This window comes from Cynocephalus volans, chromosome 7 (genome assembly GCF_027409185.1).
Source record: "Cynocephalus volans isolate mCynVol1 chromosome 7, mCynVol1.pri, whole genome shotgun sequence".
In the NCBI taxonomy this organism is placed as follows: Eukaryota; Metazoa; Chordata; class Mammalia; order Dermoptera; family Cynocephalidae; genus Cynocephalus; species Cynocephalus volans.
The window spans coordinates 70,015,633-70,027,167 of NC_084466.1; the positions used below are offsets into that span (position 1 = coordinate 70,015,633).

The following is an 11,535-nucleotide window of genomic DNA, read 5'->3' on the forward strand; positions in this document are numbered from 1 at the left end:
GATAGTCCCAAAACCTTGCTTTGAGCGCTGACTGGACAAATCATTTTCTGAGTCTCAGTTTCTCCATTTTTAAAATGGGTCCAATAATACTTGTTTTATAGGGCTATTCCAAGGACGGAATGAGATGTATTGACAGCAATAAACTATAAAGTAAAACATACGTATGAAGTACAAAGGCCAGGGTGTTATGAACAGTGTGTATTCAGCCTAAGTTGCTGGTTTTATTTTTGGCTAAACACAAAGATTAGCGAAATCTTAGAACTGCTAAGCAGAAAGAAAAGTGGAATGCAGCAGCGATGGAAAGACCCCTGGCTGCCGGGTGGTGGTCTCCACAAAGGCTGAGGGAAAGGCTTGATGCAGCTGAGCTGGCACCTCAGTTCAGAAGGCAAGATTCAGGGGGCGGGCGAGGGTCCCGGGAAGTCCAGGGTGAAGAGAAATGGCCAGGATGAAGGCCAGTTTCAGCTCTCAGGAGCCTGGGGTGTGGCAGGGACAGAAAGCTGCAAGCAGAGGGCAGGACCAGGCCATTTCTTCAATCCAGGCAGGGGGTGGGGGGTGCAAAGAGTTTTCTAGACTTGACTCAGGGCTAGTTCTGTTCTGCTCCCTTGATTTTATTTGTTGGGGCCTCTAGTCTCCTAGAAGTCACTGTAATAGACTAGTGGCCTCTAAATAGGTTTTAAAAATCACATACCCTTTTTGGAATAAAGTTTATTCATTCATACAATTTGAATATATTGTGTATATTTTGTAACACATTCACAATGAATTTTAAAAGAATGAGATGAAAAATTAAAGATAAAGTTGTAAAGATTTCCTGCTCTGAAATGTCTGTCTGATTATTGCTTTTAGACAATGGGGCTAGGATGGGGCATGTAAAATGACCCCATCCTGTGTCCTCGGGGTCTGGGGGCCAGCCTCAGCACCTAGCTTCTCCCAGCTTCTTGCAGCCCTGAAGGTGGTAGAACTGTTGCAGAACTCAGTCAGAACCACCTCATGGAGAGTCCAGGCTGTACCCATCAAAGTAGCTCTGCCTTGTACCTGCTGCTGCTCCTCCGCACACGCCACTGGGTCCAGAGCCTGAGAGCTCCAGCAGGTATACTGTGCCTGCAAGCAAGGCTTAGCAGCAGCGCTGTGAGAAGACCTGGCAAGTGCATTGACAGACTGACTTTAGTGTTTGAATTAGTTCTGAGATAAGATCTGGTGTGTAGAGAAAAATGTATTGACTCTTCCCCAAACCAGTCACTTTTTCCAGTAACTGACATGGAAAAACCTCATGTTAGTAGGAACAATACAAGGTGTGATTATAAAGAAATGAGACTGTTTATAATATAGGTAAGTCTGCAGAACACTTACCTGTATTATATGTGTTATCTATAATATACTTCTCTATAAAATACATACAATGTATATTATATGAATTTTTAAAATTTTTGATTGACAAATTATTGTATTATGTTTCTTATAAGTTGGCAACTTATATTTATATAAATTTAATAGAGTATGTAATGAAGTTATGATTTATGAATACAGTGTGGAATAATTAATTGAAACTAGTTAATATTCTATCAGTCACCTCAAATACTTAACATTTTTTTGTGGTGAGAACATTTGAAATGACCTCTCAGCAATTTTGGAATGTATTGTATACTCTGTTATTAACTGTTCACCATACTGTGCAACAGAACTCAAAAAAGAAGAAAGAATTCCTCCTCAGACATGTTATTTCATAGATGCTATTATCCTAGAAGTGATAAGAATCACATTAGCTGATATTGATTGAGGTAAGCATTTTACACATATTATCTCATTTAATCTTCTCTCACAGTGTAGTGGGCAGCCAGGGACCCCCCTGCCCTGTGAGACGAGATGTAGCACAGGTGTAAACTGTGGTGAGCAAACAAGGCCTGTGTTAGAGGCTGGCTGCAGGCTGGGACAGGGTACCAAGAAATGCTTCTGGAAGGAAGGGACAGTTAGGCTCAGACAGAAGCTGTGTGTGGGGGTAGGTGGGTGGTGACCTTTGGGGGAAAAGGTACAGGCTCCTGGACAGTCCTATGTGTGTCAGTTTCTGTCCTGTTGAGTGGTTCCTTATGTGGAGTTCTCTCCCCAGGTGGATCATAAAACTTCTGGATGGCAGGCTCTGTGTCTAATTCTTCTTGTGTCTTTTGCTGCTCCTACCACAAAATAGGTTCTAATAGTGCTGGCTGGCATGAACTGGTACATGAGTGGATGATTAAAAGGCATGTAATGTGTAAGACATACATCTTCTCTGCAGCATTTTTGGGGTGTCAATCTACAAATACTTATTGAATATATCTTGTGTGCAGAGCATCCATTAGGGTCCATGAAATTAGAAATGAGCTTAGCCTCCTTGCTCGAAATCCGGTCTACATGTAGAGCACATAGATGAGAAGGCCCAAGAGCAGCCAGCAGAGCAGGTTGAACAGCAAGAACACCCTGTCTGGGGTATTCCCTCCCCGCAAAGGTGTGGAGCTTGTTGAGCCAGGCTGCCCAAGAAGAACAGGCTATGCTGCCTGGGGTAGCCAGGCACATCGATGGCAGCTGGGATGTGTGTGGAGGCTTGCGGGTAGGCCTGGGAAGCCAGCACTGTGTCCGCAGATCTCTCTTTTTGGTGTCCTGCAGAAACACAAGGTTTGGGTAGCTGACTGACAGTGCATGAGCCGCTGTCCTCACATCCTGCCTCTTTTCTCGTATTTGTTGAGAGTTTGAGAACAGACTCTCCCAGAGCCCCAGAAGTCGTACCTGTCTGTTACAGAGTCCCTGGGGTGAACTGCTCTTTCGTCCAGCCTCCACTGTGTCCAGGAGAGAAGTGCAGACACAACATTATCCATAGCAACACACAGTTCTACAGGATTTACCTCTTCAAACCCCACCCTGTAGAAATCGTAACTTCTTTAATGTCCTGCGGGCTGTGTGAAAAACAGGAATTTATGTAACAAGCTCTGCACAGCAAACCTTTTCCTGTTCGGAAAAAAATTTTTTTAATTGTTGGCGAAATTAGGAGACAGCTCTGTTACTCAAATAGCGACCTGAAATGTCCTCTTAGAAAAATACATAATATGCTGTTTTGATAAGTAAAAGATTGCTGTGGCTTTTTTAAAAGTCTAAGTAGTGAATTAGTATATGTTCCACCTGAGTTAGTGAACACTCCTGGACCTTTTAAAAGACTTCATTATTGTGTCTTCTGCAATCTTGTTTAAAATGTCCTCCAACTGCACTTGCCAATGATCTGACAGAATCATCTTGGCTGTTGTAGTGCTGCATCCTATCCCCAAGTTGATGCAGATGGCCAGGAAGCTACTATCTGGGAAGATCTTTCTTCCCCCTTTATCACTAACTAAATGTGACAGAGAGAGGAGTCAAGCTTCCTCTCCTCCAGAGATGTCATCGGAGCTTATCTGTGTGTCTATTGTGTTCACAGAACAAAATTGTGATGATGGAATATATTGTAAAGGTGCAGTCTTCCAAATCGTTGCAGGGCTAGAGTTCTGGGCTGCATTCCAGTGCTACCCCTGGGGGCAGGCCTACTTCTTTTAAGGGGGAGCTGTGGACTCAATTTGCTGGCGTTGGTGGGCACAGCAGATGAACTGTGGCTTTGTGAGCATGCATGTATATGAGTAGGACCTTCCCAGAGGATTTTGGGAATCTGATGGGAAATAAATAGGACACGAGGGAGATGCAGGAGATGCAGTCGTCAGCCTCTTTGAGTGATTCTTGTATGGAGTTAAAGCCCAGGTCGTCCTTACACAGTGGGTCTTGGGGGATAGATCATAGGTGTGGAGAAAGAGGGGAGACAGATGCTGCCATGAGCTCACACACCTGCCCAGCATCATGCCAGGATGCTCCTGTCCAGGCCCTTTGTGACCACACTTGCTGTGTGTGCCCCGGCAGAGGGCTCATCACATCGCCGTTGTGTTGAAATCCTTGTATAGAATGCAGTACAGAGGGCCAGAGGGCATTTTGAAATGTGGATTTCTCAGCTCTGTCAGCCTGCACTTTGATTTTCATGTCTCCTTTTAGAAAGTGAGATCTGTACCTGCTCCTCCCCTCCCAACTTTCTGCTTTCTACCTCCTTTTATGAGAAAAGACTTGAGCCCATGGCCTGAATTAAAACCTGGCCTCATTCTGCTTTGTGGAGGCTCTGTTCTGGTGCAGTGGTTGGCTCCCAGGTCTCTGCGTCCTATGTCAATGGCATGAGGATGTGGGTGTTGTGGCTGCATCCCTGGGTGACCACAAATCCAGCCAGAGCCTTTTTGTGGTCAGGGAGAGGGGCCACAGGGATGCAAGGTGCTCTATCAGCCGAGTCTTGCACCCAGTTGGCAGAGACCATCAAGGAAACCTGGTGGCTGTGTGCACAGCCCCGCTTCCAGGCACCTGGAATCCTGTTCCTGGACTTGGGATCAGGACCCTGAGGACAGAGGCTGCTGAATGAGCAGATGGTGACTGTGTGCTCTGTATGGTGTTGGCGGCAAAAAGCTATAAGACAGGGTCTCCCTTAGGTGCCCAGCGTGTTTCCCACTTTTCTTTTTCCAGGTATGTCCCACAGGCTCTCTCGAATGCCTTATCACTGTGTGTCTAGCCATATGTTGAGTAGATGAGTCAAACTGGGGCTTCTTCATCTGCAGCCTGTCTCCAGTGTTTCTTCTGAAGCTTAAGAGACTGCCACTGGCCCCTTCTACCGTCTATTAGCAGTTGTGGGTTTGTATTTGTAGTACTTCTAAGCTCCCACCCATATCCTATTGAATGGGAACAGAGAAGCAGGATGCAGAATGGTGGTATCCTGTGTTGTTCCCCACCCCCACCCCCACCCCCCATGAGTTGGGATCTAGTCATTCTGTCATGGTGACTGCTTATTATATGCAGGTACTGCTGAGCATTCTTTTATATCTCATGTAATCCGTATAACAACCCTGCAAGGTTCTATTATTTTATCCCCGTTTTACAGATGAGGAAACTTAAGGCACATAGGGGCTAAGCAGCATGTGAAGGTCATGTAAGTAGTAAATAGCAGAGCCATTTAAGTGCTCAAAAAAAGGGTTGATTTTCTTTACTAATTGGCCTAGGGGTACACATGGCACAGTTAGTCATGAAGCTGTACTTAGCTTGAAGTCTCCAGCTCTTCGCCTTCTCCACTACTTCCCCACCCCACAAAGCTGTCTTTTTGGACAGAGAGTAACTCCTAATACCTTGTCATAGAGTTAGCTGGTGCTTACTACTCATACTACTGGTTATTTGGAGGAGGGGGGTGGGATACTACTTGAATTTAAATTTTCTTTTTTTGTCAGGTCAGTTTTCTCAAATTAAAAAGATAAAATGACCCTTTTTCTTACATTCACTAATATTTACCTAATGGGCTTTAAAGGTGTAAATGAATCTAGGTCTTACAAGTTTTGGGGGCTTTTAATTCTTGACCAGGAATATATCCTGCTTCATCTTTTTCTTTTCCATAATCATGGGGGCACAGTAATATAGAAATTCTTACTTTGTGAAAATGGCATATGTTCAATCTGAAGAGAATTGGCAGTGGTTTTAGGGGTAATAGAATGGAAAGGTTTTTTGATAGCATTTTGATACAGAGTGCTATTTGCATAGCATTGTTGCTAAGCAAAATTTAAGGGGTTTTAAAATCAGTTTTTGTTATTTCCCTGTAAATTATAGCTGTAAAAAAGAAGGGGTATATAGTAATGCTTATTTAATAATTTTGTCCCCTCATTAAATTAAGATATAAATACTATTTTTAAGATAAGATACCATTTTCCTATGCTGGTTTGAGATCTTTTTTAGTGGGTTCAGAACCATTATAAATGTTCAGATTGAAATCTGTACCATAAACTCATTTAAAATTTTACTTGTTTTCCACGTAATACGTGTCAGAGACTAAGTTTTCCAGTGGAGAAGTACTGTACTTCTAACATGATGTTTTGTTTTACAGAATTCAATTCGTCATAATCTGTCCCTACACAACAAGTTCATTCGTGTGCAGAATGAAGGAACTGGAAAAAGTTCTTGGTGGATGCTCAATCCAGAGGGAGGCAAGAGCGGAAAGTCCCCCAGGAGAAGAGCTGCATCCATGGACAACAACAGTAAATTTGCTAAGAGCCGAGGCCGAGCTGCCAAGAAAAAAGCATCTCTCCAGTCTGGCCAGGAGGGTGCTGGGGATAGCCCTGGCTCTCAGTTTTCCAAATGGCCTGCAAGCCCTGGCTCTCACAGCAATGACGACTTTGATAACTGGAGTACATTTCGCCCTCGAACTAGCTCAAACGCTAGTACCATTAGTGGGAGGCTCTCCCCCATTATGACTGAACAGGATGATCTTGGAGATGGGGATGTGCACTCCATGGTGTACCCCCCATCTGCCGCAAAGATGGCTTCTACCCTACCCAGTCTGTCTGAGATAAGCAATCCTGAAAACATGGAAAACCTCCTGGATAATCTCAACCTTCTCTCATCACCGACACCATTAACTGTTTCGACCCAGTCCTCACCTGGCAGCATGATGCAGCAGACGCCCTGCTACTCATTTGCACCGCCAAACACCAGTCTGAATTCGCCCAGCCCAAACTACCAAAAATACACCTATGGCCAGTCCAGCATGAGCCCCTTGCCCCAGATGCCTATGCAAGCACTTCAGGACAACAAATCGAGTTACGGAGGTATGAATCAGTATAACTGTGCACCGGGACTCTTGAAGGAGTTACTTACTTCTGATTCTCCTCCCCATAATGATATCATGACACCGGTTGATCCTGGCGTGGCCCAACCCAACAGCCGGGTCCTGGGCCAGAATGTGATGATGGGCCCTAATTCAGTCATGCCCACCTATGGCAGCCAGGCATCTCATAACAAAATGATGAATCCCAGCTCCCATACCCACCCTGGACATGCTCAGCAAACATCCGCCGTTAATGGGCGTGCCCTGCCCCATGCAGTGAACACCATGCCTCACACTTCGGGTATGAACCGCTTGACCCCGGTGAAGACACCTTTACAAGTGCCTCTGCCCCACCCCATGCAGATGAATGCCCTGGGAGGCTACTCCTCGGTGAGCAGCTGTAACGGCTATGGCAGGATGGGCATTCTCCACCAGGAGAAGCTCCCAAGTGACTTGGATGGCATGTTTATTGAGCGCTTGGACTGTGACATGGAGTCCATCATTCGGAATGACCTCATGGATGGAGATACGTTGGATTTTAACTTCGACAGTGTGTTGCCCAACCAAAGCTTCCCGCACAGTGTCAAGACGACAACACATAGCTGGGTGTCAGGCTGAGAAATAGTGAGCAGGTAAGTTCACCCCAATATCAAAAGACCTTTTGATAACAGAACTTAAAAGACAAGAACACAGTAACTTGCCATGTATCTTCCATGGTTAGGACCTTTTTTTGACGTCAACTGACTGCCTCCTTGCAGAGACATCTTTTATCATTCATTCTCCACACTTTTTGCAGCTTATCAATTTTCCTTTTGAGCTTAAAGTTAAGGAAGCTTCTTTTGACTGCTTTAAAGATTTTCTTTTGACAGATGTCTGCATCTTTTTAGTTTAGTATCTCTTCAATAAATAACTATATTTGATACAAATCAAATGCTGGAGGGTTTTTTTTTTATTGAAACGTAATTGATTATACATATTAAAGGGTTTTTTATAAAGTAGAATATTCCCCATTGAATGATTTTAGAGCTGCTTGAGAAAGCTCTAGCTTTTCTCCCTGAAGTGTGCCTGTCACTGTAGTATGTTAAATTGAATTCATCTTAATTCAGCTATATTTTCATTGTGTGTATATGTTTTTTTTCCCCCTAGGCTACACTTAAAAGTACTTCAGATTGTCTGACAGCAGGAACTGAGAGAAGCAGTCCAAAGATGTCCTTCACCCCTCCTTTTAGTTTTCTTGATTTAAAAAAAAAAAGTTCCTTTTTTTCTTTTGTCAAACTTGGCAGCAAAGACACTTTTCCTGTACAGGATGTTTGCCCGATGTTTGCAGGTTATGTGCTGCTGTAGATAAGGACTGTGCCATTGGAAATTTCATTACAATGAAGTGCCAAACTTACTACACCATATAATTGCAGAAAAGACTTTTGGATCCTGGTGTGCTTTCAAGTTTTGTATATAAGCAGTTGATACAGAATTGTATATGTGTGTGTTTTCGTTTTTTAAAATATCCATTTGGTCCAAGGAAAGTTTATACACTTTTTGTAATACTGTGATGGTCTCATGTCTTGATAAGTTAAACTTTTGTTTGTACTACCTGTGTTCTGTGGAACTGATGAATCACAGAGAACCAAGATCTCCATCTGCAGTTCCACTGAGCAGCTTTGGACCTGTTCATGTTGCCACATGATTTACATGAGAACCAAGTAGCCTGTTATCAATCTGCTGAGTTAATGGACTTGTCAAACTTGGGGCGAGGTGGGGGGGGGATTAAATGCCAGCCTTGTACAGGTCTTTTCTATTTTTTGTTTGTTTATTTTGTTATTTGCAGATTTGTACAAACATTTAAATGGTTCCAATTTCCAGATAAATGATTTTTTGATGTTATTGTTGGGACTTGACATCATTTTTGGAATAGATATTGAACTGTAATGTTTTCTTAAAATTAGAGTCTACTTTGTTACACAGTCTGCTTGTAAATTTGTGGAATCACAGGTATTTGGGGCAGCATTCATAATTTTCATTTTGTATTTATAACTGGATTAGTACTAATTTTATATGTGCTTAACTGGTTTGTACACTTTGGGATGCTACTTGGTGATGTTTCTGACTAATCTTAAATCATTGTAATTAGTACTTGCATACTCAACGTTTCTGGCCCTGTTTGGGCAGAAAAGTGATGTATAGTTATGGACACTTGTGTTTCATATTTAGGAGAACCTAATATGTTTTTTGTATGTATTTTAAAGAAATTTCATCTACTTTTATTACCCTGTGAACTATGCACACCACGTGGTGTCCTGTCTTCTGATAGATCCGGTGTGCAGTATTGTTCCAGTTACTTCTGGGAGGCCTCATAATGTTTGTTGATCAGAAAGGGAAACCTACATTTAAAACAGTGTTCCTTTGTCAAACTGGGGGTTTTGGTTGACTTAACCTTTTTGAGTTGTGCTTCAGCAAAAGTTTCTCCTCATAATTCTGTGCTCTGATTTCGGTCCAGGTGCAAGTTGGTTTTGTAGCTCTGCCTTGAGGAATTCTGTCACCACTCTTCCTCCTTCTTCCTTCTGTCCTGTGGGTTACTTAGCACACTGTCAAAGTTTCAGTTCAGTGATTTGTAGAATGCTTTGTGTTCATAAGTACAGATGGTTACCAAATGGAATAGAACCTGTTTAACAATTGGGGCAATTAATTTGAAAAGCAGCAAATCAGCTGTAGGTTGTACATTTTGATTTATTTTACAAGTCTTAGATTAAGTTAAAAATTTGAGAATTTCTTCAGCCTTTAGTACCCTAAACTATAATTCCAATCATTGTGTTTAAATGCTTTCCAAATACCTGTATCTGACAGTCCAAGTTATTTGGCCTTGTGTCCATTCAGTCCATTAGTATTTTCAAGTCATGTGGAATGGTCAAAGTCATCACAGTAAAAGGAAGAGGCGCACAACAGTGTTCCTCTTGCCTTCTTGAGAAGGCTCTTTCTTTGTACATAGCCCCAAATCACACTTGCTTTGTCTTGTATGTTAATTGCATCTTCGTTGCCTTGGTTTTTTCTACATGTTCAGTGAGAACACAAGAGTTCCTGATAGACTTCCTATAGTAGGCCAGATCTTTTTGTAAGCTTCCCACTGTGACTTATTATTTCAAAAATTCATTGACCAGCCACCAACTCTGACCATCTTCATTGTTGGGCACTACAAATTATGGCTGGATTTAGAAACCTTGGTTCCCCTAAGTAGTGTCTCCTGCATATGTAGTAGAATTTGTTGGTGCCAAAGTACTCGTGTTCTCATTTCTGTTACCACATGCTGTCACTCACCTTCCGTACCATGACCACTATTACACAAGGAGCCTCAGAGTCCCCATTTGTTCAGTACAGAGGCATCTACAGCTAAAATCACTGTTAAAATTTTACTACTTCATAGAGTGACTTTTAGAAAGATGTTTCTTCCTCCTTAGTTTGTGTAAATATTTTCCCTTTCCCCCCCAAATTTTCTTTAGTTGAAATCCTAACATGAATCCTGAGCAGCTCTCTGGGGTGCCTTGAAGTCCAGGGAAAGGCATCTTGTCTTTTTTGAAAGCAAACATTATGTGGCCTCTGGTTGTTATTTTTCTGTAAGAATACTGACTTTCTGGAGTAATTAGTATATCAGTTATTGTACATGATTGCTTTGTGAAGTGTGCAAATATCACCTATGCAGCCTTGTTTCATTTTTTCCCTCCGGTTTGTACTGTTATTAAAAGCATATTGTATTATAGAGCTATTCAGATATTTTAAATATAAAGATGTATTGTTTCCGTAATATAGATGTATGGAATATATTTAGGTAATAGATGCATTACTTGGAAAGTTCTGCTTTGACAAATTGACAGTCTAAATTAGCAAATGTTGTATCCCAGTGAGCAGTAAATCAATGGGACATCCCAAGAAGGGGATAGGACAGTTAAAATGAAAACAGTTCTTCAAAGGTACACAATTTGTACTTATTAAACTGCTCGATATATGTTAACAACACTCCCCTTCCCACCCCTCTCCCCAGCCCCAATTTAAAATTCTTACATTCAGCTCTTAAGAGTTCTTAATTTATAACCGATTTTAAGCGAGAAGTTTCTTCTGTGGTTTTAGTTTGGGAGCAATCATTCAGTAAAAAATACAATGTGGTTTATGCAAACAAAAGCAGCCTAGCATTACAGTTGGCCCCTCCTTGAGGTGGGCACTGCCTGGCATTGTGGCCAGGGGTGGCCATGTAAGTCCCATCAGGATGTAGTCATGCCCTCCACATTTCACTACCCAAGTTTAGTAACAGTGCAGATCTACGTTCCTGTTCTGATACTCTCTGAGAAGTGCCTGATGTTGCTGATGTACTTGCAGACACAAGAACAATCTTTGCTATAATTGTATAAAGCCATAAATGTACATAAATTACGTTTAAGTGGTTTGGTGTCTTTCTTTTCTAGTAGTGCTGAATAAGCTCTTTATTAGGAATTTTTGATTTAGCTGTCAAGTACTTGAGTAAAACTTTGTAAGTCACAGTGTCATGGTTTATTCAAATCTGGCATTTCTTTTGGAGGAAAAAGGGAACAGTCCCTCTGGGACCAAACCATAGCCCCCTGAGATGAAGGACAAGTTCAATCCCTGATAACAAAACAACCCTGGAGTACTTTACCTTTGGAAGGTCTGCAATTGCATCCGGTCCAGTAATTACTAGGCATATTAAATCTCACATTGGAACAGACTGTGCTAAAGGTAAAAACACCTTAAGGGTAGGTTGGAAGCCTCCTGGCCAGGAGGTCACAGATCAAATGCTGTGGACAGTGTGAAGTCAGTGGCTTTCCAGGGCTCTTGTCACTGCTACACACCTTGCTGAAGGAGGAGGA

The 11,535-nt window shown here is 42.3% G+C and overlaps 1 protein-coding gene across 1 annotated transcript in view; it reads left to right on the forward strand.

The window, feature by feature from the left end:
• FOXO1 (forkhead box O1) overlaps nt 1–11,083 on the forward strand; it is a 93,763-nt gene extending 82,680 nt beyond the window's left edge. The window contains exons 2-3 of the mRNA XM_063102166.1: nt 5,948–7,299; nt 7,814–11,083. Coding sequence (XP_062958236.1) covers nt 5,948–7,285 — 1,338 coding nt within the window. The 3' untranslated portion in view covers nt 7,286–7,299; nt 7,814–11,083. The remainder of the gene's footprint in view (nt 1–5,947; nt 7,300–7,813) is intronic.
• The last annotated feature ends 452 nt before the right edge of the window (nt 11,084–11,535 follow it).